Source organism: Arvicola amphibius, chromosome 8, assembly GCF_903992535.2.
Source record: "Arvicola amphibius chromosome 8, mArvAmp1.2, whole genome shotgun sequence".
NCBI classification, from domain to species: domain Eukaryota; kingdom Metazoa; phylum Chordata; class Mammalia; order Rodentia; family Cricetidae; genus Arvicola; species Arvicola amphibius.
The window spans coordinates 64867576-64895485 of record NC_052054.1 but is presented as its reverse complement, the minus strand read 5'-3'; the positions used below and the strand labels follow the sequence as shown (position 1 = coordinate 64895485).

At 46.1% G+C, this 27910-nt stretch overlaps 1 protein-coding gene across 1 annotated transcript; it reads right to left on the bottom strand.

The window, feature by feature from the left end:
* Nucleotides 1-667: 667 nt before the first annotated feature.
* On the bottom strand, nucleotides 668-27910 carry Cacng7 (calcium voltage-gated channel auxiliary subunit gamma 7). The gene is made up of 5 exons (XM_038340763.1): nucleotides 27715-27910; nucleotides 26124-26210; nucleotides 25629-25769; nucleotides 1702-1847; nucleotides 668-925 (listed from the first exon to the last, which is right to left on the bottom strand). Exons 1-5 carry the CDS (start codon nucleotides 27908-27910, stop codon nucleotides 668-670), a joined length of 828 nt encoding a protein of 275 aa, XP_038196691.1.

The window sequence follows — 27910 nt, the reverse complement described above, 5'->3', positions numbered from 1 at the left end:
AGAAGAGGGGGATGGAGGGCGGGGAAGAGGAGGAGAAGGAAGAAGAAAGAAGGATCTATTAGAAGGAAGGTCACCTTCCAGAGGACAACATAAGGAGAGGAAATAGTGTCTCCCAGAGGCGACAGAAAAGGAAAAGTCAAGGTAAGCCAGAGTCGCATCCCTGCAGCCCCTGACCCGACCAGCAGATGTGGGCAGAGCAAGCTTCTTCCCACCCACCGCCACCAGGAACCTGCAGGGCACGTGGTGTTGTGCTAGGAAAAAACGGAGTTCAAGGGCATTCCCAGTGGCTGTCACACCCACTCTCCAGCCCAGCACCCCTGTGGGGAAGCGGGAGCCTGAAGGATTTGGGGGAGCTAGGTGCAAGATACCACCAGAGGAGAGTTAACTGAGTTGGAGATAACGGGTGGAGAGGGACCAGGAGAGGGGATGGGTTCACGGGGGGGAGGGGGGGGAGGTTAGGCAGGTGAAGGAAGGGAATCATTTGGAAGTATAATGGACTAATGAGGAGAGGTTGGAAAGAGGGAGCCGTCGAAATGAGGATGATGGGTTGGGGCCTGGAGGTTGCACAGCATCCCCCCCAGCCAAGAATCCCTTAAGAGATTGGGGCCGCGTGGGGGAGGGGCAGGTGAGGGGAGGGAGGAGGAAAAGGAGGGGAGGGAGCCCAGCCTCAGCACGGTGAAGTGGAGATGTGGAGGTGGTCGGGGTACTTGATGGCTGGAGGGTAATTTTGCGTCATCTGGATGGAGACGTCGCTGGAGATGTCGGAAGGGCTGCGACCTCGACGCCACGCCTCGGGCTGTAGAAACTGGCCCGAGTAGTCAGAGCAGTCGCTGAGACGCGGGCGGTAGAAGGCCGGGTGCGGGCGATACATCTCCTCCTCCGCATAGCGCTTGGTGAATAAGTACACGGACATGACTCCGGCCCCCTGTGGCAAGGCACAGTCAGAATCCCAGAGGCACCCTCCTGCAGCTTCCTCTACCAAAACCCGGGAGTCACTGCTGCATATCACCCCCATCAAGACTTCGTTCTACAAAACCCAAGAGGCCTCACCTTTCATCTCCAGGACCCCAAGAATTGGAACACCCAGACCACTTCCTCTCCAGGAACTCGGGGTTGGATACACATCTAACCACCTCCCTCATAATACAGACACATCCCCAGCCTCTGCTTCCTCCTGGAATCGGACTGCTAGATCCTCCCGTGGCGAAGTAGAGAAATTGGGCCCTCAGCTCTGTTCTTTCCCAGGACCAAGGACTTCCTCATCCTCCTCCAAAGCTTCAAGGGTCCAACCCACAGGCTTTCCTTCAGCTTCTGCCTTCCCAAGACCCCCAGGAGCTAGAATTTCTAGACTTTTTCCTCTCTGGGACCCATAGATTAGATCCACAGTCCACTCACCTTCCTCACAGCCCACAGAACTCTTTTCCTCCTGGGCACAGGGATCAGGTCGTTCTCTATTCAGGGGGTCCCATCCCTGGGCTGCTCTTCCCTGAGAACCCAGGATTCCCACTTCTAATGGGTCTCTCTCTCTCTCTCTCTCTCTCTCTCTCTCTCTCTCTCTCTCTCTCTCTCTCTCTCTCTCTCTCTCCCCCTCCAAACCCAGAAGGCCCTATCTTTAGACATCTGCTCCAGACCCAAAGGAGCTAGAACACCCCAAAACTCCCACCTCCTCTTCAAACTGGTAGACTGGGCCCAACACATCACCTCTTTGAGAAGGAAAGAGGAAGCAGCGAAGGCAAACGACCACCCGTATCGATAGTGAAAGTACTGCTCAGAGCTGCTGGGCCTGTTCATGACCTCATCATTGATGCTGGAGATGTACAGAACCAAGCCCACCACCAAGGAGAGACCTAAGGGGAGAAGGGTGCCAGGAACATGAGAAGGGAGCACCCCCAACTCCAGCTCACTGTTTCCCTTCCAGCTCTGTGCGGTATCTACAACTAACCTTATGCACTATTCCCAGCATGCTATGCAAGTCTCTACTTCGGAGCAATGCCCCCCACACACAACTAGGGGACTCTAGGCAGGTGCTCCTGCTCTATTACTGAGCCATACCACCAGCCTCACATTGGAGGTTCTAGGCAAGCACTGTACTGCTGAGCTATGCTTCCACACCATAGAATCTACGTAAGAGTTCTATCGCTGGGTCATAACCTCTGCCCCTCACTGCTGAATTCTATCTAGGCAGGTACTCCAAGCTAATTCTCAGATTCTAGGCTGGAGCTCTACCACGGAGCTCTCTCCCCTTCTTTTTACTTTTTGAGAAAGGATCTCAGAAACTTGCTGGGACAGGCTTGAACTCTTCCTGTCTCAGCCTTCCAAGTAGCTGTCATGACAAGCCTGTGTGTGTCTCCAGGTTGGACTTCACTTCTGTATTTTGAAGGACCACCTGTTCCTGGCCTTGGTTGGGTACAGAGAACCCAGAGATGAATCCACCAGTTGCCCTCACCCCACCCCACATCTGAGACCTAAGTGCAACTGAAAGAGGTAAAAAACAGGCTAGTGAGCACCCATTCTGTGCAAGGTGACATGTGCTACAAAGCTTGTCTCACTGAGTAGCATGGAGTCCACATTAGGCACAAATCCGTCTGTGATAAGAACAAAGGGATCAAAGAAATATGTCTTTCTCCACATCCTAGAGGATGAGATCCAGGACAGGTTAAAAGCAAAATAAGATGAAAAGCAATACCATGTGTCAGCCTCCGGCCTGTGTGTGCAAGTACATATGCACAAACTAACACACATACACAAAGTGTAAGTATATTAGGAGGCCTGGAGAGGTGGCTCAGTGGTTAAAAGCACTGGCTGCTCTTCCAGAGGACCTAGGGTCAATTCTGTGCATCATAATGGCAGCTCACAACTCTCTATACCCAGTCCTAGAGAGCTGTTAAAAACAGCTAAGGGGATAACCGTGCAGCTTTGGCTCTACTAAAAGTCATATATGAGTTGTGTCTTATGTGAGTTATACCTCAAATGTTTAAAGCCTATGATTTTCATGCCTATGAGATGGCTCAGTGGGTAAAGGCACTTGCTGACAACACTGAAGACCTGAGTTCATTCCACAAGACAGACATGGTAGAAAGACGAGTTGTCCTCTGAACTCTAAATGAGCTCTACGGCACTTGCAAGTACCCCTCAGTAATTAATAAATGAAAAATACTTAATACGCTCATTAGAATCTAGAGAAATAACTTATCCATTAAGATCACTTGTTGCTCCTGCAGAGAACGCAAGTTCAATTCCCAGCATCCCTAGAGTGGCTCATAACTGTCTGTAACTCCAGTTCCAAGGTATCCGATGCCCTCTTCTGACCTCAGCAGATACTGCACACACATGGTGCACAGACATACGTGCAGAACAACACTCATCCTCTTAAAAACAAAATAAAAGCTACAAGTGAATTCATCTTTTAATCCAGTCCTGACAATACTCAGTCTCTCCAAGGATGGAGAGCTATTATGTAGACCAGGATAGCCTTAGACTTATAAGGATCTTCCCACATCTACCTCTCAAGTGCTGGGATTAAAGGGGTTCACCACCATGCCTGGCTTAGAATGTACTCTTAAGCATAAAAGAAGGGATCATTTTAGGAGTTATTTGTTGCTGTATGTGAGTGGACAATGTGTTTGGAGAGGGGTGCTGTACCTAACACAGCACACACATGGAGTTCAAAGGTCAGCTATGTGCAGTCTATTCTTTCCTTCCATTTCTATGTGCTTTCTAGGGATCAAATCCAGATTGCCTCAAGAACTGACTACAAGGACCGGAGAGATGGCTTAACAGCTAAGAGCACTGGCTACTCTTCCAGGGGACCTAGGTTCAAGTCTCTGTACCACAATGGCAACTCACAGTGTCTATAATTATAGTCCTAGGATCTGACATCTCTTCTGGCTTCTGTGGGCACCATGCACAGGCATACATATAAAAATACTTTTTATTACAGAAAGTGCAATAAAAGGACTCAAGAGATGACTCAGGATTTAAGAGTACTTGGTGCTCTTTCAGAGGACCCACATCTGAAAGTTCATAACTAGCCTGGATCATTGTGGGTTCAAAGCCAGCCTGAGCAACCTAGTGAGACCATGTCAAAATAATGAAGACAAAAAAAAGGTGTGAGAATACAGCTCAGTGCTAGAACACTGATCTAGAATCCTACAGAAAGGGACTGGAGAAATGGCTCAGTGGTAGAGCGTCTGCCTAGAATATTCCAGTAAGGGGCTGGGAATGTGGTTCCATGGTAGAGCCCCTGCCTAGAATCCTCCCCCCCCCCAATTGTGAGGGGCTGGAGGGTGTGGCTCAGTGATAGAGCAACTGCCTAGAATCCCCCCGCCCCCCCCACACACACGTGAGGGGCTGGGGGCATGGCTCAGTGATAGAGCACCAGTCTAGAATCCCCAGGCTGGGAATGTGGAAGGAGAGGAGCCTTGTCCAGCATGTATGAGGCCCTAAATTCAATCCTCAGTGTTGAAATGGGAGAGAGATGAGAGAGAATACATGTGCATCTGCTTATTTTTGCACAAATAAGCATAAGGAGAACTGACAAACAAGTGAGGCTGATTGCATCACGGAGTAGGTAGAACAAGGAGACGAGGAAAAGAGCACAATTTTGCATGATTTTGATCTTCAGAGTTATGTTAATATTTTATACATTCAGGAGATAAAATCAAAGCCAGGTGTGATGGCAGCTTGCTGAAGAGAGAGGGACAGAGTTGGAGACTAGTCTGAGCTACACAGCAAAACTCTGTCTCAAAAGAAAGGCAAACAACAACCAAAAAATAAATAAAAATAAGAGTGGAGAACTATTCTAGTAACTTCATTCTCTAGCTTTCCTTTCTCCCCCCTCCCTCCTTCCCTCTCCACCCCATCTATCTTTTTAAAGGGTAGAATCTCTCTTGCTATGCAGCCCAGACTGACTTCAAACTGTTAGATCTTGTAGGCATGCTAGCTCTTTGTTTTTGAACCCATCTCCCATTGAAAGGAAACAGGACTCCCTGAAGAAACATCTCCAAAGCCAAGGAGAGTCCAAGTAAAAGTGTAGCTTTGCCCTGCAATAAGAAAGAGCTCAAGGGACTTGAGAGAGGGCTCAGCAGTTAAGAGCACTGCCTGCTCTTCCAAAGAACCAGCGTTTAGTTCTCAGGACCCACATGGCAGCTCATAACCATCTGAAACTCCTGTTTGAGGAAATCTAACACCCTCTTCCAGCATCTGTGGATACTGCATACAGTACATAGACACATGCATGCTGACAAACTCTCATACACACAAAGTTAAAATAAAGATGCCTTTAAAAAGAACATGCTCAAAAATGATGGGAGCAGATCAAAAAGGGGCACAGCAACTAGCTTAAAGAGTTTCCTGAGTCAAACTGAGGACAATTTGAGCAACAAAATGAGTCATTAAACTGAAGGCTTATAATCCACTGAGATAGAGAGAGATAAAGTGAGCTGGAGATACGGCTCATGTTGGTAGAGGGCTTGTCTAGCATATGTGTGGCTGTGAGTTTGATCCTGAATTTGTGTGTGTGTGTGTGTTTGTGTGTGTGAGTGCATTTATAATATACAATGATTGCTTGTTTGACATATAATCTTCTCATGTAACCCAAATTCTATACAGATTTTTTCTTTCTTTTTTTTAATATTTTATTTATTTATTATATATGCAATGTTCTGTCTGCATGTATGCCTGCAGGCCAGAAGAGGACACCAAACCTCATTACAGATGGTTGTGAGCCACCATGTGGTTGCTGGGAATTGAACTCAGGACCTTTGGAAGAGCAGGCAATGCTCTTAACCTCTGAGCCATCTCTCCAGTCCTCCAGATTTTTTCTTATTGGAAACAGGATCTTATCTTGCCTGGACTTGGTGAAACTTGCTATGTAGCTAAATATGACCTTAAACTCCCTGATCCTCCTGCTTCCACATCCTGAGTCCTGAGGTGCCAGTCTGCACCACCATGCCTGGCTTTTGCATTGCTGGGGAGAGAAACCAGGACTCATTCATGCTAGGCAAGCACTCTACAAACTAAGCCACATTGTCAGCTATGGGTTTTGCTTTCTTTTTCTTTTTTCTTCTTTTCATTTTTTTTAAAAAACTGGGCAAAAAAATGGTTCATTGGGTCACAGGGTCACACGAGTCTAATGGCCTAAGCCTAATCCCCAAGACCCATGAAGCAGAGAGAGGCCTGACTTTTGAAAGTCATTCTCTGACCTCCACAAACAGTGGCACAATCATGCATGCATGCATGCAAACACACATCCAATAATGAGAACAATGAATAAATGAAGTTAATAAATGAATAGGCGAAAAGGTTTTTTATATAGCATACCCATCTACACATGTACACGGAATGGTAGTCACAAGACAACACACACTTGACAATATCAGTTGTAAAAGCAGTCACCAAGCAGGAATCACCAACAGGGGCTGGAGAGATTGCTCAAAGGACTAAAGCAAGGGCACTGGTTATTCTTTCAGAGGACCCTAGCTTGATTCCCAGCACACCCAAGGCAGCTCACAACATCAGTAACTGCAGATTTTAAGGGGTTCCAACACCTCTGGCTTCTGAGGTCACTTACACTCTTGTGCACACAGAGATCCACATGATTAAAAATAAGTCATCAACAGATACTAAATCAAAGGGTAGCAGAATCTCTTCATTGAATACTGACTCGTTACAAAGAGATTAAAAGCATCTTTCTCAGCTAGGGATGTAGCTCAGCTGGTACAGTGCTTGCCTGGCGTAACTAAACCTTTGATTCTGCCCCCAGCACCATATTAACCAGGCATGGTGGTGCAAATCTGTCCTAGCACTAGGGAGGTAGAGGCAGGAGGATCAGGCGTTCAAGGTCGTTTTTAACTGCGTAGTGAATTTGAGCCCAGCCTGGGCTAATACATTAGACCCTGTTTCAAAACAAGCAAAGAAAAAAAAAGTATCACTTATTGTGATTTCTTGACCCAGCAGGTATCACGTTGAGCAAGCTAGTATCACTGATACAGGGCAGACAGACTCCAAACACCAAGTGTTACAAAGTCTGCAAGTCATTCCTTCCTTCCTATGCTGTTCCCATTGAAGCTGTGCGAACTGAATCCATTGAGAAGAACACTGTGGGGCTGCCCTTCGCAATAAAAATGTCAACATGAAAGAATAAAGGAAAAGTGACAGAACTTTATAAAAGATAAAGAGAACGACACTGGAGTACTCAGGGGTCCACAGAGATGCAGTCGGGGTTTGCCGGGCGCCGGGGCACTCTGGAAGATTATGAAACAGTGAATCAGGCTCTAAGAATCAGAGGCAGGATATCCCAGGTTCTGCGCGGCTCTATTTTTCCTGTAACGGCGGCCGCTAAAGGAGAACAGCAGCCATGATGTGCGCTAGCTCTCCAGGTCATGGGCACCTCACCAAGCACATCAAGTTCGTATGGTACTTGATGTGGGAGTGTGCGCCCTACAAGCGGAGGGCCATGGAGCATCTCATGGTGTCCAAGGACAAGAGCTCACACGAGTTCATCAAGAAAAAAATGGGCACATACGTTCGTGCCAAGGAGGAGCTAAGCAACGTGTTGGCAGCCATGAGGAAGACTATGGCCAAAAACTGATGGACCCACCCCCATAAATGTTTATGCTGCACGAAAACACACACACACACAAAGAAAAAGAGTCAGACCAGCGTGTTTGCATGTGCATTCTTTGAGCAGATTTTCTGCATGCACAGGAGGTGCTCAGATACTTTGGTCTGCTCCATGTTTCTAAACAATGGTCCTGTAAGGACAAGGCTGTTCTACTAAAGAGAAGGTCTGACGGCACAGCATATGGGCAGTCTGGTTAGGAAAGAGAGTGGAAATAGGGGCCTGCCATGATGGATCTGAGGACCTGTCCACCTCCCTGAGGACTCATAGGCAAATAAGAGTTGCTAGGACAGGGAGAGACAGACAGACAGACATTTTCTTCAGTGACATAATCACTGGTAGAGAGCTCACTCCCCGATAAATAATTCTTCAAGAAATATAGTGTAAGAAACCCTGATAAAATATATTGGGTCACCACAAAAATATAGATAGATGATAGATAGATAGATAGATAGATAGATAGATAGATAGATGATAGATAGATAGATGATAGATAGATAGATAGATAGATGATAGATAGATAGATGATAGAGAGATAGATAGATAGATAGATAGATGATAGATAGATAGATGATAGATAGATAGATAGATAGATAGATAGATAGATAGATAGATAATAGATAGATAGATAGATAGATAGATAGATAGATAATAGATAGATGATAGATAGATAGATAGATAGATAGATAGATAGATAGATAATAGATAGATAGATAGATAGATAGATAGATAGATAGATAGATAGATAGATAGATAGACAGACAGACAGATAGATAGAATAAAACAAAAAAAACATGGACTGGCAGGATGGCTCACCAGTGAAGAGCTTGCCATCAAACTCAAACTGGAGTTTGAGTCCTAGGTCCCACATAATTGAAGGAGAGAACTGGCTGCTGGGAGTTGTCCTCTGACTTCCACGTATGTGCCTTGGCACCATGTTATTGAAAAAAAAAGGATTTAATATAAAAATAGAAAGCCTCTGCTTCCTGAATGCTGAAATTAAAAATATGCACCACCATGTCCAGTTTTTATAAAAAATGAAGAAAAGTAAACATGAAAATAGAAAGGTATTTAGCTAGTAAGAAAGATATCAGAAGGGAGAAGGAAACAAGAGGTGGTAATGGGAGGGACTGTGATCAAAATGCATGATACACATGCGTGACAGTGTTACAACGGGCTGCCTGGCGCAGCACACACCATGCATGATACACATGTGTGACAGTGTTACAACAGGCTGCCTGGTGCAGTGCACACCATGCATGATACACATGCATGAAAGTATTACAACAGGCTGCCTGGCGCAGCGCACACCATGCATGATACACATGTGTGACAGTGTTACAACAGGCTGCCTGGTGCAGTGCACACCATGCATGATACATATGCATGACAGTGTTACAACGGGCTGCCTGGCACAGTGCACACCATGCATGATACATGTGCATGACAGTGTTACAACGGGCTGCCTGGGGCAGCACACACCATGCATGAAACATATGCATGACAGTGTTACAATGGGCTGCCTGGCGCAGCGCACATCATGCATGATACACTTGGATGAAAGTGTTACAACGGGCTGGCCGGGGCAGCGCATACCATACATGATACACATGCATGACAGTGTTATAGTGGGCTGGCCGGAGCAGCTCACACCATGCTTGATACACATGCATGACAGTGTTACAATGGGCTGGCTGGGGCAGCGCACACCTTTAATCCCAGCACTCAGGAGGCAGAGGCAAGTGGAGCTTGGTGAGTTCCAGGGCAGCCAGAAAGAAAAAAAGTGATAATGAAACCCATTATTATGTGTAAGTGATACATGTGAATAATAGAAGAAAACCTCAGGGCTGGAGAGATGGCTCAGCAGTTTAGAGTACTTGTCACTCCAGAAGGGACCCTGATTCCACTCCCAGCAGAGTCCAGTTCCAGGGGATTCGTTGCCTATTTTTGTTGTTGTTGTTGTTATTGTTTGCTTTTCTCTGTGTAATCCTGCCTGTCCTGGAACTCATGTGGTAGACCAGGCTGGCCTCAAAGACAGAGATCCTCCTGCCTCTGCCTCCTGAGTGCTAAGATTAAAGTCATGCACCACCACTGCCTGGCTTCATTGCCCACTTTTAAACTCCACAGGCACTAGGCACACATGTTCTGTATGTATGTATATGTATACATGCATACACACAACAACAACAACAACAAAACTGGATCCCTCCTCCTAAGGAAACAAGAGGAAGGAAGAAGAGGAGAAAGTTGATTAATGTTTATTTGGGGATGCACCTCAGCTAGCCTAGCATGCATGATTGCATGATGCCCTGGGTTCAGTGTCCAGTCCTGCATAAAACTGGGGTAGTGGCCAACAGGTCGTGGCACACGCCTTTAATCCCAGCACTCAGGAGGCAGAGGCAGGTGGAGCGTGGTGAGTTCAAGGCCAGCCTGATCTACAGAGCAAGTTCAGAACAGCCAGGACTGTTTCCACAGAGAAACCCTGTGTCTAAAAACTAAGAAAAACAAAAACAAAACAAAACAAAAAACATGGGGTACTACTGGAGACTGGCAGACCAGAAGTTCAAGATCATCCTTGGCTGTATAATGAATGTGAGGTCAGCCTAGGTGACAGACATCCTGATTCAAAACCAAACAAATAAATTGTTCAAAATTAAGGATCCATATTCATCCAAGAGGCCTCCCTTGACCTTCTTTTCTGTTCTGAGTTTTGCCCTTAAACCCAAGAACAGCTGAGCCTGGCCACGGTGGTGTTGCAAAGCGACCAGGAAAGCCGTGGATCAGGCATGCTGTAGATGATTGGCAGCTGCACAAGAAGGCTGCTGAGCTAAAGGGGAAGTATGGAAAGGACGTTGTCTATGGCAAGCTGTGGGCTGGTCTGATACAAGAAAGGGCAACAAACAGGAGGAAGAACCAGGCCATGGTAACTCACACCTCTAACCCCAGTACTTGGAAGGCTGAAGCAGGAGCATTGCTGTGACTTGGAAGCCATCTTGAGCAACAAAATGAGACTCTTAAAACTCTAAAAACTTCAAAATAAAATTAACAGTGGGTTGCTGAGACGGCTCAGCAGGACTGTAGCCCAGCCTGATGACTTGAGTTCGATCCTCAGAACTCACATAGTGGAAGCAAAGGACAGACTCGAGCAAGCTGTCCTCTAACCTCCAGGTTTCGGCCGCTCCCTCCCTCCCTGAGAGCTGTATGTAATTCTGCTCTAGTTGTATACAGTCTTAGAATGATGATAGACAGAATAGAGAGGCGAGAAGCTGGCTGAAGCCTCATTTGTGCAGCTATGGGGAGGTTGTCATCCATGCCAGGGTGAGGCTTTTCAGTACAGCTGCTTTGGGGTCACCACGTTTGTTTGTTTGGTTGGTTGGTTTGGTTTTTCAAGACAGGGTTTCTCTGTGTAACAATCCTGGCTGTCCTGGAACTCACTCTGTAGACCAGGCTGGCCTCGAACTCACTGAGATCCACCTGTGTCCGCCTCCCAAGTGCTGGTATTAAAGGCGTGCACCACCACTGCGCAGCCATCCACACTTCTACAGGTAACTCCTCAGGCACACTCCTGTAACCCGTCACCCATCCTCTTGTAAGTAAGCCCAATAAACGCACAAGTTCACCAAGATGGAATTTGATGCATTATTCTGGTCCTTCACTGGTGCCCTACCTTGAGAGAATAAACATTTGTTACCATCTGCCCAGGAGAAGTGAGTGCAGACATTATGGGGAGAGATCAACTACTACCCGAAGAGAAGATCACAAAGCTCATAACAGCACTTTTTTTTCTTTTTGCCAATTATGTTTAACCCAAATGCAATTCGAGCCTCAAATACAGGCATAGCTTTCAGATTACAGCACAGACGGGAAAGAAGCAAGCAAGGAAACAGGTAAAATACAAAATGAGATCCGGGCGGTGATGGCGCACGCCTTTGATCCCAGCACTCAGGAGGCAGAGGCAGGTGGATCTCTGTGAGTTCAAGACCATCCTGGTCTATAAAGTATGTGTCAGGACAGCCAGGATTACACAGAAAAAAAAAAAAAAAAAAAAAAAAAAAACAATGGTACTGGAGAGATAGCTCAGCAGTTAAGGGCACCAACATGGAAGTTCACAACTATCACTAATGTCAAGATCTGACACCCTCACACAGACATACATGGAGGTAAAATACGAATGCAAATGAAATAAAAATAAAAAAATTAATTATTTAAAACCAAACATAAAAACCAAAAACTGCAAGGGGGAATATTCTACAGAAACCCTGCCCTGCAGCATTCTAAGGATGGTGAATGGATCAGGGATCAATCCGAGAGAGAGAGAGAGAGAGAGAGAGAGAGAGAGAGGGGGGGGGGGGGGAGGAGGGAGGGGGGGAAGGGGACGGGGAGGGGGAGGGGGAGAACATTGCATTTCCTAATAGAACTTTAATAGCCCCATCTATCTTATAACCCAGACTGACCTTGAACTGTCTTTGAAGCCAAAGACAACCCTGAGTTCCCCATCCTCCTGTCTTTATCTGCTAAATGGTGAGATTACAGATGTGTGCCCAGCATACTCAACTTTAGGAAGTGCTCTTGACAAAACAATAAGAAATTAAACCAGGCTTTCCCAAGCTTCTTCAAAATCCTAGTTTACAAAGATGGATGGATGCATTCAACCACAGCATGGAATGCCTTTAGAAGAACACAAAGTCGGGTGGTGGTAGCACACACATTTAATTCCAGCACTTAGGAGGCAGAAACAGGTGGAACTCTGTGAATTCAAGGCCAGCCTGGTCTATGAAATGAGTTCCAGAACAGACCTCCAAAGCTACAGAGAAACCCTGTCTCAAAAAAACAAAACAAATCAAAACAAAACAAAAAAAGAACACAGAACGTGAGGTTTCTATACTACAAACTGCCATGCCCCCCCCCCCCCCCCCCCCGCCAAACTGGACAGCCTGAGTTCAATCCCTAGGACACATGTGGGAGGAGAGACCTGACTCCCATGGGCTATCCCCTGATCCCCACACATGTGCACATCCACAGCACAGATAAACAAATGTTTATTTTTTACAAGGAAAAAGAGAGACTGTCTGAGCTTAAAGGAGGCATCAGAGAGCCATCAGTTAAATGCCCGTTTGTAATTTACATGCTGATTTGCAACCCGCTCACAGTTAAAAGGCATTTATGAGACCAGTGTGGGGGGAATGAACAGTAAGTAGGTATCAGATGGCATTAACTTACTCTCTTTGGTTTGTTTTGTTCAGGCTCTGTCGCAGTACCGTGGCTAGTGTGGCTGGCGTAAATAAAAGAGTACTTCTTACTCGGAGACATACTAAAATACATGAGGACAAAACGAGTTGCTGGTGTCTGAGGCTGGCTTTAAAATAAGGCAGCAAAGCACGGAGGGGGGACATGGCAGTGGTTGACTAAAAAAAGATCCGCCATATGCTGGCAATTGTTGGAACTGAATGAAGGGTGCATGGGATTTCCTTATACGATTTTTTTTCCATATTTTAAGAGTCACTGTTGGGGGTGGGGCAGAAAAAGAGTGGCAGAGACCTATTAACAAAATAAAATGCAAGAGGCTAGATGGAGTCCTGGTTCTGAAAACCTAAAAAAAAAAAGTAGTTTTTTCTTTTTCTTTTTTTCCAATGCTGTTGAACCCAGAGCCTCAAGTAGACATGCTCACAATCCCTGAACTACCCCACCAACCCCAGAAAAGATTTTTCTGAAACAAATGGATAGCACAAACATGGATTAAATTGGGCCAGTGAGATGGCTCAGTGGGTAAAAGTGCTTGTTGCTAAGCCTGAAAACCTGAGTTTGATCCCTGAGTCCCACAGCGTGGAAGGGGAAAACGGACTCCCAGAAATTACCCTCTGACCTTCATGCATGTGCCATGTCACACATGTGCACATGTGCATGCACATATTGTATAAATATATGGAATTTTTGAAAAAAAAAACAGAAGAAAATAGATTAAATTACATTAGACACATATTGTCAAATTTTAGGTGTGATGTATATTGGCACTGTATTCATGCAAAGAATGTGTTCTAAAATCATTAAAACTGTGTGATAAGTATGTATACATGTTCATGTTTCTGTGTGCTCAGACATGTGTGTGTGTGTGTGTGTGTGTGTGTGTGTGTGTATGTGTGCGCGCGCGCGCATGCGCATGTGGGTACCAGAGGTCAACACCAGACATCTTCCACAATCTCTTGTTTGAATTGGTTTGCTTTGGTTATTTTGAGACAGGGTTTCTCTGTGTAATATCCCTGACTCTACTGGAACTCGCTCTGTAGACCAGCCTGGCCTCACACTCACAGAGATCCACCTTCCTCTGTCTCCCAAGTGCTGGGATTAAAGCCGTGTGCCACCACCGCCCAGCTCCACATTAGTTTTTTTGCTTGTTTGTTTGTTTTGTTTTTCGAGACAGGGTTTCTCACTGAAATTAGAGATCACTAATTAGACTAGATTCTCCTGTCTCCCCTTCCCCAGCTCTAAGGGTTCAGATGTCAGATGTGTGTTCCAAATGAACTTTTATGTGGGTGCTGGGGATTAAACTCAGGTGCGTGTGCTTGGGTGGCAAACATTTTACCCACTGAGTCATCTCCCCAGTCCCCTAACTTAAAAGCAGGAAAATGACACAATATCTACAATTTACTTTCTCTCTCTCTCCCTCTCTCTGCAACCACTGTCTGCTGCTTTTTTGAGACAGCTCCAGTCTATACCCCAAGCTAGCCATGAATTTGCAATCTTCCTTGTCTTAGTCTCTCTTTTTTAGAAGTGGAGGGGACAAAGTTTCTGTATATCCCTGGGTGTACTGGAACTCAGTCTGTAGACCAGGCTGGACTTGAACTCACAGAGATCCACTTGCCTCTGCCTCCCAAGTACTAGGATTAAAGGTGAGCACCACAATGCCAACTCTACCTCAAACCCTCGAATGCTAAGATTACAGATGTAATCTTATACTACCTACTATACTTGGCTCTAAAACTTATCTTCAAATGGTAACAAAAAATGTAATTGGTAATCAGCAGACAGAGGCAGGAGGATGCCAAGTGTAAGGTTTGCCTGAGCTACAGAGAGAGTTCATGCAAGGACCCTATCACAACATTAATAAATATAAAACGACCGGGATGTAGCTCAGTGGTAGAGCATTTGCTTGGCATGTGGGAGATCCTGGTTCAGTCCCCAGTGTTTTGGGGGGCAGAAGGTGCATTCTGTGTGGAAGGAAAGGAGGGAAGCTGGAGAGATGGCTCAGTGGTGGAGGACACTTGCTGCTCTTCCAGAGGACTCAAGTTCAGGTCCCAATACCTATGTCAGACAGCTCACGACTCCCTGTAACTCCAGCTTCAAGGGATTTTACGCCCTCTTCTGGTCTCTGTTGGCACTGCACCCTTATGTGCATATGCGCAGGCGCATAGGGGGAAGAATAAGGGAAAAGAGAAAGAGGAAGGGGAGAATGGAGAAATATCTGGATGGTTCAGATAGGTGGATAAAATCATTCCTTATCTCTCATTTTCCCCCAGCCTGTCTTATTTATTGGTTAATTTTGTGAGCAGGGGGTGGAGGCACACCATGGAGTGTGTGAGGGTCAGGGAAGAACATGTAGGAGTTGGTTCTCCTTCCACCATGTGTGTCCCCAGGATAGAGCCCAGGCTGGCAGGCTGGCAGCAAGCATCCTCACTTCATCTTACTGGCCCCTGGATTGTTTTCACTGTAGCACTCATCACTACCTAAACTGTACTCTCTGTTACCGTTTTATTGTACATTGTTCCCACCTCATTAGAAAGCTCTATACACTCCATGATGCTGGGAATGAGTCCATCGTCTTTTCTACTGAATTTCTAAAGGCTCCAACACAGTATTCAGCACATGTAAGACAGTCGTGTCCTGGCTGGTTTTGTGTGTCAACTTGACACAAGCTAGAGTCATCAGAGACCAAGGAGCATCAGTTGCAGAAATGCCTCCATGAGGTCCAGCTGTAAGACATTTATTTTCTCAATTAGTGATCAATGAGAGAGGGCCCAGCCCCAGCCCATGGTGGGTGGGGCCATCCTTGGGCTGCTGGTCCTGGGTTCTATAAAAAACCAGGCTGAGCAAGGCACGTGAAGCAGGCCAGTAAGCTGTACCCCGGCATGGCCTCTGCGTCACTCTTGCCTCCAGGATCCTGCCGTGTTGGGGTTCTTCTCCTGACTTCTCTCAGTGATAAATGGCAATGTGGAAGTGTAAGTCAAATAAACCCTTTCCTCCTCAACTTGCTTTTTGATCATTGTGTTTTGTCACAGCAAAAGTAATCCTAACTAAGGCAAGTAGAATGGAACTTCTGGAGAATTTCATTAACTAAACTAGCCTCCCCAGTACCCTGTAGTGATGGAGATTGAATCTATGGGGCTCTGCCCTACCACTGAGCTACACTCCCAGCCCCTCACTGGGGAATTCTAGGCAGGTGCTCTACCATTTAGCTATCCCTCCAGCTCCTCAATGGTGAGTTCTAGGTAGGTGATCTATCACTAAACCCCATCCCAGTCTCTGGATGTGCTCTACTACTAAATCATGCCTCTAATCCTTCGCTGGGGTGTTCTAGACAAGCACTCTACAGCTGAGCTATATCCCTAACCTTAACCATATATACATATATATATATAATTAAATATGTTATATTTGTATGTACAGGGGTTAGCGAGATAGCTCTGAGGTTAAGAGCACTGGCTTCTCTTCAAAGGACCTGGGTTCAATTCCCAGTAGCCAAGTGGCAGCTCACAACTGTCTATAACTCTGGTTCCAGAAGATCCAGCACCCTCACACAGACCTACATGTAGGCAAAACACCAATGCACATAAATTTTAAAAATTATTTTAAAATATGTACTTTATTATTTCTGTGTGTCTGTGTGAATGTATGTGCACACGTGCATGCGGTTGCCAGCCAGAAGAGGTCATCAGACCTCCCTGGAGTTGGAGATACAGGCTACTGTGAGCCATCAGATATGGGTGCTTGGAATCAAACTCTGGTCCTCTGGGAGAGCAACATGGTCTCTCCCCCCTTCCCCACCCTCTCAATCCTCTTACTTTTTGGTTTGTTTTGAGGCAGTCTTGTTAAATTGATAAAGCCTCCTTTGAACTTACTCTGTAGCCCAGGCAGTCTTTGAGCTTGCCCGAGCCACCCCAGTATCTGAAAAGACAGGCCTGAACAATAAGAGCTTTCCCTTCCTGGCCATTTGGCAGCATCTCTGAAAATGGCTTGCTCTAGCTTTCTCTCCATTTCTACACCTGCAGTACATCTCTCTTTCATTTTCTTTCTCTATCCCTCAAGTTCATCTGTGAAAAAAATCTCAGCTAACAGTAGACATCACATCCCAAGTGAGCACAATCCCCCTGACATTAGATCAGAGATGCTCCAGAACCATGGACAACGGCGGTAGTAGCTACTGGTCTGATGGCCTCCGGCCTGTGCTGTACATTGTAGTTCATTTCAAGGCACCTGTCTTGCTTTGCCTGTCTCTCCCTCTGTGCAATCCACTTTAATGGACCGCCTATGGAAGCCATCCCTGTTGCTCCCCACACCACAATGTGCCATGTCAACGCATTTTCTCTTTTCTGGGAATACCAGATCTGTCATTCACACACTCATACACTCTCCAAATACATCCTCCCTACCAAAAATTCATATGGGCTCTTCAGACAGACAAATGAGGGTACATCTGAAAAGTTCCCTGGTGGGCTAGGGGGATGGCTCTGCAGTTAAACTACTTGCCATGCAAATGGGGGGACTGGAGTTTAGAAGCCCAGAACTCAAGAAACTGCCTGGTGGATGTGGGGGTCTGCCTGTAATTCCAGCCTTGGAAATGGAACAGAACCCAGAATGAGCTCTCAAGTGACATGAGTCATATCAGTGAGCTCTGAGTTTAACTAAGAGATCCTGCTTCAATGAAAATGATAGAGAATTATTCTCAACCTCAGCACACGGCCTCAACATACATGAACACACATGAACATTAACCTCAGCCACATGCGCACACAGAGAGAGAGAAGAGGAAGGGGGGAGGATAAAAGGAAAGGTGCATGTGTTTTAGAGTTGATATTTTGAAAGCAGGTAGAAAAATAATAAAATGAGCCAGGTAGTAATGGTGCACACCTTTAATCCCAACACTTGGGAGGCAGAGGCGGGTGGATCTCTGTGAGTTCAAGGTCAGCCTAGTTTACAAAGCTAGTTCCAGGACATCCAGGGTTACATAGGAAACCTTATCTAAAAAAAAAAAAAAAAAAAAAAAAAAAGGAAAGAAAAAGAAATAACAAGACTAAGGATAAGGGATATAAAAATATGTATGGCAATGGGGGCATGGCTCAGTTGGTAGATTGCTGAACTAGGAGGAACAAAGCCCTAGGCTTGATTCCTAGCACCATATTGTAGATATGATGGCCCATGCCTGTAATCCAGCACTGAGGCACAAGATGTTGAGGCACAAGAGTCAGGAATTCAATATCATCTTTGGTTACTAGTGAGTTCAGCCTGGGCTAGAAAACAGGGAGGTTGGAGACATGGCTCAGTGGATAAGAGGAACTGACCTGCAAACATGAAGACCTAAATTTAAATCGCCTGAATCCATACAAAAGGTCAACCCTTGCTGCTATGCCTGTAACCTCAGCACCAGGGTGTGGGATAGACACATCCTTCCTGAGAGTACACTGGCCATCCAGTGACACCCAGAAGACAAATCTCTAGGTCAGTCAGAGATCATGTCTCAAAATAATAGCACAGAACTGAGCATGGTGGTGCAGGACTTTAATCCCATCACTCAGAAGACAGATGTAGGCATATCTCTGAGTTTGTGACAGCCTGGTCCACAGAGTGAGTTCCAAGATAGCTAAGGTTACATAGAAAAATGCTGTCAAAAAAAGAAAAGAAAAAAAAGAATATCAAAAAATAAAACTTAAAAAAAAAGATAAAAACACAGGAAGTAACAATGAGTCACTCCACATTCTGCTCTGGCCTCTACATGTGTGTACCCACTCTCATGTGAGTGTAACACACACACACACACACACACGGTGGGGGGGATATGATGTGGTATTACGACATTAGAAATTGTTTCCATTGTAGGGGATTCCCTTTGTTGCCTGTCCGCCTGACTTCTTCACCGTCTGTTTGTTAACTTATTCATGTAATGTGCTCATGCAGAGGTCAGAGGACAGCATCTAGATTTATTGGTTCTTTTGTTTTACCATGTGGATCCTGAGACTAGAATGCAGGCTTTCAGTCTTGTGACAAGCACTTTTACCCACTGAGCCACCGTTTTTTTTTTTTTTCTTGTGACAGGGTTTCGCCATATATCCCAGGCTGCCCTTAAACTGATTGCATAACCCAGGCTGGTCTCAAACTCAAAACAATTCTTCTACTTCCTAATTGCTGGGATTGCAGGCATAGACCAGCAAACCCAGCCAGAAGAGGCAATTTTTGAAGAGGCCCTGACGGTCAGGAAAAGAGACCCCTGCAGGGAGGAATAATGAAGTGCAGAGGTCCTGTAGGGAGGCTGGGATCTGCGTGCTCAAGCAAATGAATGAGACTGGGACAGCCTAAAGAGGCGATGAGGAACATTAGTGGGTTAGAGATGAGGTAGCGGATCTGAACACCAGCTAGACCCTAAAAGACCTTGTTGGCTAAGTGAACAACCTGAATGCCTTTTGACACATTAAAAATGCGCAGGAGAGATCCGGGAAACTGTGACTAGCTAGGAATAACATGGAGATGAGGTTGTCCTGCGACTGTCGGGGCATTCGCCTAGATTTAGCCATGTGAGACCTGCTCCACTAGAGAGCTGATGAATGAATGTTAAAGCAGATGCGGGGCTGGGGATGTTGCTTGGTTGGTGGAGTGCTTGCCTAGTGTGCATGAGCCCAGATTCAGTCCTCAGCAGTGCATGCAGCAGCTGTGATGTTGTGAGCTGTGGTCCCAGCGCTGGGGGAGGCAGGAAGATCAGAATGTCAAGGTCATTCTCAGCTACACCACGCTCTCCAGGCCGTTCTAGTGTACGCGTTTGTTTATTTGCTTGGATTAAATGTACAGACTGAGCTTGAGAACTGGAATGAGTATGGGGTGTATGGATGTCTGTCGTGACCTACAAGAAAATCTATGCAAACTGGGCCTCGGTGGTGCGTGTCTTTAATCTGAACACTAAGGAGGAGGCACAGGCGGGCTGATAGATTTCTCGGTTTGAGGTCAGCCTGGTCTACAGAGCAAGTCCCATGACAGTGAGGGCTACACAGAGAAATCCTATCTTGAAAAAAAATAAAGAAAAAAAAGACAGAAAGAAAGAAAAGAAAATCTATGCCACCTTGGCTTTCTCCCAGATCCCCTCTCCAGTCAGTCAGTCATAGGGTCTATTGATTCTCCTATCAATAGCCCTCTCTCTCACAGCCGTGTGACACCCAGCATAGACCTCATCTGCTGTTGCCTGGACCACCGCAGACACTGTCCATTCTCAGCCTTGTGATGGATAAAATTGAATGCCAACTTGACCAAGTCTACAATTATCTACGCAACAAACTTTCAGGCATATACATAAGGGAGTTTTTAGATGGAGCTAACTGGGGTGGGAAGACTCACCCTAAATAGGGGTGCTCATTTGAGTTCAGCATTTATGGCTCTCTGCTCCTGCTCCTCCCAGCCGGGTAGACTGCACCCTGGAACTGTGAGATCGGTTTTTTGTTTTTGTTTTTTGCTTTTGAGACAGGGTTTCTCTGAAGCTTTGGAGCCTATCCTGGAATTAGCTCTTGTAGACCAGGCTGGCCTCAAACTCACAGAGATCCACCTGCCTCTGCCTCCCAAGTGCTATGATTAAAGGTGTGTGACACCACCGCCCGGCAAAAAAGAAAAAAATTAACTAGTCAAGTCTCTTGCCCTCCAGCTCTTTCCCAACAGGTCTTTGGGGGATGATTGACAACTAGATGCGTCCCTTCCTTTCTCCTGCTCCAACCTCCAGCACCACTTTCTCCAGTTTTGAGTGCTGATGTATCAGTGATAAACTCGGAAGTAATTCCTGTCTCTGAGCCTTCATGTCTTCATTGGGAACAGGGAGTCAGACCAAATCATTCTAGTCTCTAAGGTCTAAGGAATTGATGTTACACATGGAGTTTCTGTTTGGTTTGGTTTTGAGAAAAGGTCTCATGTAGCCTAGCCTGGTCTTGAACTCACTATATAGCCTAGGATGACTTTGAATATCTGATCCTCTTGCCTCCACCACCTCCTGAGTACTGGGATAACAAACGGTCTTGCCGTGTATCCCAGATTGTTCTCAAACTCTCAGTCTTCCTGCCTTGGCCTCCTGAGAGCTGAGCTTACAGGCACATGCCTGGTAGAGTTTTAGAAGCTGTGATTTTAGTGGTTGGTGCAGGGCTGTGGTGAAAGTGCCTGGTCTGGAATCCTGGTCTCATTGCTGAAGAACTCCTACTGCTTCTGCTTTCAGAGGGGTAAACGAAGATATTGGGATTGGCGAGGTGGCTCAGAGGGTAAAGGCACCTGTTGAGCAAGCAGGATTTCGATTACTAAAACCCACACCAAGATGGAAGGCAAGAACTAAATTCCCAAGGCTTTCCTCTGACCGCCACATGTCCACCTTTGCACTCACAACCACAGAAACATCGTGCACACACGTACACACGCGCGCACACACACAGTAATAATGATGATAATGGCAATAATAAATTTTTTTAATGGAGCTATTAATAGTCAAGGAAATGAAATAATGAAATTCACATAAAACAGAGCTGCCCAGACCCAAACACGCCACCAAGCCAGTGGGGACACTACCAACACCTGCACATTTATTTATTTATCAATCTATTTCTGCTTTGTTCTATTTCTTTCTTTCTTTTTTAGATAGGGATTCATGTAGCCCAAGCTGGCCTTTAACTCATTTTGTAGATATAAATGGCCTCAAACTGGTGATTCTCCTGCCTCCACCTTCCACGGGCTGGTATTGTAGGTATGGACCACCACACTTAGTTCATGTGATGCTGAGGACGGAGCCCAGGGCTTTGTGCATGCTAGACACTCTACCAATGAGCTACTACTACAGCCTCTGCTTATTGGCCTGTTCTACTACATACAATTGAACACTTATTGTTACAGTCCAAAAACTTTATGCCCACCACTGAGATCAGGGTTCGGACAATTGCAATTCTTCTTCTGCATGGCATCTGCTTGTTTCTTTGTTTGTTTTTTGATAGGATTTCTTTGTGCAGCCTTGGCTGTCCTAGAACTAGCTCCGTAGACCAGGCTGACCTCCAACTCACAGATACCTGCCTTCCTCTGCCACCGGAGTGCTTGGGGAATTAAAGGCGTGTGCCACCGCCAGCTGGTTTGTACCTGATTTTGTTTGGTTTGCAAGCTAAGGATGGGCTTTACATTTTTAACTTCCTGATAAGAAAGCAAAACAAAAAGAGAGAGAAATATTCCACGACACTTTATGATTTGAATACGAAATGTACCCCAACAGGCTCATATGTGGAAAGCTTGTTCCCCAGCTGGGGCTGTAATTTTAGAAGGTTCTTTAGGAAGTGAGACTTAGCTAAAAGATGACTTGGATATAGATTTTGTCTTTGCCTGGTCCTCACTCACTATCTCTGCTCTCTAGCAACTTTGTTCAACTCAACACTTGTTTATGATGGTGGCGAGGGTGTGTGTGGTCTCAGGTACACAGAGGGGATGGAGAGATGGCTCCGTTAGCACTGTGTAGTGCTCTTGCAGAGGATCCAGGTTCAGTCCCAGCACCCATATCAGGCAGCTCACAAGCACCTGCAACTCCAGGTCCACGAGTTCGAGTTCCCATACCCACACACAGACACACATATACACAGAAAAACAGAATAAAAATAAAATAAAATAAAAATTTAAAAGGACAGAACGAGAACAAGGTGGGGTAGGAGCTCTGGCATAATTCCCCAATACTCTCCACCCTATCTCTTGAGGCAGAGTCTCTCACTAAACCTGAAGCTCATTATTCGACTAAGCCAATAAGCTCGAGGGACCACCTGTCTCCACCTTCCCAGTAACAGGGTTTGAGGCGTGCATTGCCATACTGCTTTCTCGTTGTTGCTGTTTTTGTATTTAACATGGTGTTAGGGATCCAAATTGAGGTCCTCACTCTTGCAAGGTAGGCACTTTACCAATGAGCCATACCCCAAGCTCAAACCACACACTCTTACTTCTATGACATCCTGCCTCACCACAGGCTCACATCAATGGAGCCAGACAACCCACAAAATTAAATCTGTGAAATCATGATCTAAAGCAATATTTTCATCCTGGAAACTCTTCTCTTGTCTCTCGGAGTGAGCTCATTCAGGCAGTAAGGGGTCTGAACCCACATCTCTCTAGGTTTACAACCCACAAGCTTGAAAACACACGAGCAAATACCTTGGAATATAGTAAACAGATGAAAATCTATTAAATGAATTCAAGAAAGAGATTCAGTCAAGACATGGTGGTATACACTTATCACCCCAGCACTAGGGAACATGAGGTAGGTAGATTGCCATGAGTTTTAGGCTAATCAGATCTATATATGGAAAGCTTATCTAAGCCCCTCCCTATGTATGCCCTGGATATTTCACCTGGGTGTTTTATCACAGTGAGAGAAATCAAAGTAGAACAACACACACACACACACACACACACACACACACATCAGACTTCCAGCCCCAAAGGCATCATTAATCTGCAGTTTGACCTTGGCCCAGCAGACAGTTACTGGTTCAGTGCTTGAAGGGTGGCTTTTGGAAGCAGAATACTCTTGGTTCAAAGCCCAGCTCTGCCATTGACTGGCTGAATCGACTGGTTCCATTCCTGTGATCTGCAAACAGTGGGACTTTATATCCAACATACTGGGAAGACTGAATAAAAGTCCCCATGGGATCCACTCTTGCCCCACTTTCTCTCTCTAGGCTACTATTTTTCCATCTCAGAAATGATGAGCTCTTTCTGCTCTGACACTCTGGGATCGTGATATCCAACATGTCTTATTTTAGCTCGGTGTCTGGCTCGAATGCTGAGATTTGAGTCTGCACGGAGGCTGCACCCTGCTTTCCCTGGAAAAGGTCTTCTCGGGTTAGGGTAAAGGCTTGGGGAAGATTTGGCCTCAAGAGAGCTGGGGGAGGAGCAGGGATATCCTTCTGTAACACAGTGAACTGTAAAGATGGACCCACGCTTAGGCAGTGAAGAGGAAACACATAATAGGTTAATATATCATATGTATGTATATAGAAAGTATCAGCTCAAAGGGCTAGAGAGATGGCTCAGTGTAGAAGAGTGTTCAAGCATGTGTACCTAAGTTCGAATTTCCAGCACTCGTGTACAAAAAGGGACATGGCTACTGTGCCTGTAACCCTAGCATTAGGGAGTGGGGGCATAGACAAACAGATCCTCTGACCTCACTGGAGCCAGTCTAACTAAAAAGATGAGCTTCCCAGGCAGGAGCACACCCTTTACCAAGGTCATAGGCAGAGGGTGACCGACCAAAGGACACCCAGCATCCCGCTCTGGTCTCTGCATGTACACGCACAGGTGTAAGGATTCATGTACCTCACATATACATCACACCACACACAATGCACACACAGTAAAATAGCAATCAATTGGAAGGACTTGGTTTGAGTTACATTATGTAATAGTGAACTAGTTTGGATTGAATTGGAGAAATAAAAATGAATTGGGTTAGTTGGACAGGATTGAGGGGATGAAATATATTTCATCCCATCAGTAAACTGATCTGAATAGAACTGGATTGGACAAAGCTGGAAAGGTCAGACACCCCAGAGAGCAGCGTTTGGATCTCTGGACACTGGCATCATCTGGAAGCGGTTGGCACTGGTGACTTGGGTGTGTGGATCTTAGAACCCTTACTTCATCAGGTGACGGCTAACAGCTCCCCACAGAGTTCTTAGAGGATGGAATGTGAGCTCACACATGCTAAAGATAAAGAGCCTCACACCTCAGAAGACGATGAAATCTGCACTCTAGCTAATGGCATGCACTGTGAAGTGGTGGTGGTGAAGGACACCAGAAATACACCTGGAAATGCTTTTTAAAAAATCAAAATCAAAAACTGAGATAAATGATAGATAGTTAGAAACTTAGATAAAGGGTTGGATATAGCTCAGATGGTACACGGCTTGCCTAGGCGCATGAGAGCCTGGGTTTGATTCCCAGCACCATATAAACTATGCCTGTATTTCCAGTACTCTGAAGGTAGAGGCAGGTGGCTCAGAAGTTCAAGGTCAACCTCAGCTACATAGTGAACTGGAAGGTAGCCTGAGCTATTTGTTGAGACCCTGATTCCAAGAACGGAAAAGGAAGAAAAAGGAAAGAGAAGGGAAGGGAAGAGACAGGGAAAGGAGGAGAGACAAGGGAAGAAAATGGAAGGAGATACAATGAGAAGGAAGGAAAACAGAGACAGGGAATGAGAAAGGAAAATGTAAACCCAGGAACAGGTCATCGGCTGACTGGAATCGATGGGCCCGTGTGGCTCACTACGAAACTCTTGTCTGTTTGTTTATGGAAGAAAATTCAAATAATAAAATGTTGCACCCAAAATAAAGAGTTCTGTAAACTGTTAATTTCTAAAATAACAGTGCTGGTTAAAAATACAACTTCTGGGGGCGAGTGACGTGAGTTTGATTCCCAGCTCTACCCCTCACTCTCTTTTGGCCCCAAGCAAATGACTTCATCCCTCTGAGTGGCTCTTTCCATGTCTATAAAATGTGGCTATTAGTAGTGCTCACCTCGTGGGCTTCTATCAGAACAGGGCCTGACACCTGATCAAGAATGTAGCTGTGGTTTAGCCCACTAAACAGCACAGTGCATGGACGCTACGCCATCTCTACTTCACACAGAGACCCTACATGCCTCCTAGGCCACACAGCAAAGAAACTCCTCAGTGGAAGGTCCCTTCTAGCTCTGAAGTTGAAAGTCTCTTATACTCCTCACCCCCCACCCCAGCCCACACACAGTTCCTTGGACTCACCTGATAAAATGAAGAAGATGCCAGACACGAAGGCCAGAATGGTCCTCTGAGGTCGGATGTGGCCAATGTTGCTGATGACAAAGGCGGTGAACACAAGGAAGAGACTAACCATAGGGAAGGGAGTAGCCGTGCGTACCGTCTCTGGGGGAGGTGGACAAGAAGAAGCAGGGGTGAGGGCCAAGTCTCTAGTTCCCCATGCCCTTCACTATTCTTCCCTTTAGCTTCCCCACTTTCTCACCTACTCCATCCTTCTGTGAGCTATGTCCTCTGCTGACTCCACTCTCAACCAAACCACACCCTTGGATGGACCCCACCCCTCTCCTGCAGATACCTCCCCATCCCAGCCAAGACATTTCTATTTGACTTCTTCTCTCCCACTACTCTTTCTTCTTTCAACCCTCTGCCCTCTGTGTGAACCCACCCCTTCCCTACCTAACCCTGCCCTTTCTCCCAAAACCCCCTTGTTGCCTGTGCCCCTTCCCTGATCCCCCTCACTCAAAATATTCTCCGTGTTTTCCGTCACCAAGTTGATCTCTGGTTCAAGAAAGTACTCGGAAGCCACACAACGCCCCTTCTCCCGACCTGGGGGGGAGGAAGATAAGAAAGCATGGGTGTAGGAGGGGCTCTGGGGTTCAAGGGAGGCTGACAGGGGCAGAACAGGACCCAGCATGGAGACGGGAAATCTCACCCAACGTTTATAATCTGCACTACTCTTGGGGCTGGAGGAAAAGGGTTGAGCCAGCTGAGCCTGGAGGTACAGGAATGCAACCATATCTACTGGGGAGTCTGAGGCAGGAGGACTGACTGTAAGTTCAAGGCCAGCTGGGCTACATAAATGAGATTAAATCCAGTCTGGACAATTTAATAAAACCCTGTCTCAAAATAGGAAGTAAAGAGAAAGCTAGGGATGTAGCACTTGCCAAGGATGCATGAGGCTTTGGGTTCCTTCCCAAGTACTGACAAATGAAGAAATTCATAGAATGGTGGGCCATAGAGTGTTAGAAGATCTCAGTTGCTCTGAATATTGGAAGGTGGAAGAGGGCAGGGCTGGCTTTTAACATCTGAAATGAGGAGGGAGCTGTGGACAAGGACTCCTGGGTTCCTAAGGTCCAGGGAGCTGGGGTGTCTGAAAGGAAATAGTCTTAATGTTCAGCTAGAAGACATGGAATCTTCCCGTTACCATGAAACATAGGAAGTGTCCAAGGAGTAAGTTCTGAATCTAAACTGTTGACAGGTTTTGTTTCGTTGTTGTTGTTGTCGTCATTATTATTATTTTGTTTTTTCCCTATAGGATTTCTCTGTGTAATAGTCCTAGCTGTCCGGAAACTCACTCTGTTGACCAGGCTGACCTCAAACTCACAGAGATCCAACTACCTCTGCCACCCAAGTACTGAGATTAAAGGCGTGTGTCATCACCACCTGGCTTTCTTCTCGTTTTTGAGACAGACTCACATATTCCAGGCTGGCTTTGAACTCCCTCCATAGCTAAGGCTGACCTTGATCCTCTTTCCACCTCTGATCGCCCAGGCCATGATTACAGACAGGTACTCTTACACATAGTTCTTGAAGGCCCAGGGTGACCCAGGACTTCTTGTGTGCTAAACGACCATTCGACCAATTGTACTACCTATAGCTCTAGACCTAGAATTCTGGCTTGTTTTTTAATTGTCACTTTAAAAGGTATATAACTAATGGCGGGGGAGACAGGTGTGAGTGTGCCAGTGTGCAGGGTGTGCAAGTGTGTAAGTCAGAGAACAACATTCAGGAATAGATGCTCTCCTCCCAGCATGTGGGTCTGGGGATGAAACTCAGGTCATCAAAATGCTGCTTAGCACCCTGTCCACTGAAGCACCTCCCTGGCCCTAGGCTGCTTACTTTTAACAGAGTTTAAGGGGAGGAAGGTTTGAGACATGGATTTTGAGTATCTGAGCTTCACTATCTAGGGGATAAAGGGGTAGGAACGAGGATTCTGTGCTGGAACTTATCTTCCAGAGAGAAATTAAATCAACTTCTGGATTCTTGGAGTCTACAATATGTGACTCTAGATAAAGAATTTGGGGTGAGAGAGGGCAGGTCAGGGGGGCACCTGCAAAGAAGCAGACTCTCCAGAGGCCAGCGTGCAGCGCCATCTTGACCTCGGTGGTCTGGTTCTGCGGCAAGACGGTCCCCTCCTCCATGTACAGCCAGTAGTCTGTGCTGACCGCGATGCCCACAAGGAGCAGGCCGCAGGCACCAAACACGCTGCTCAGCAGGGTCAGGGCACGGCTGCTGCAGTGACTCAT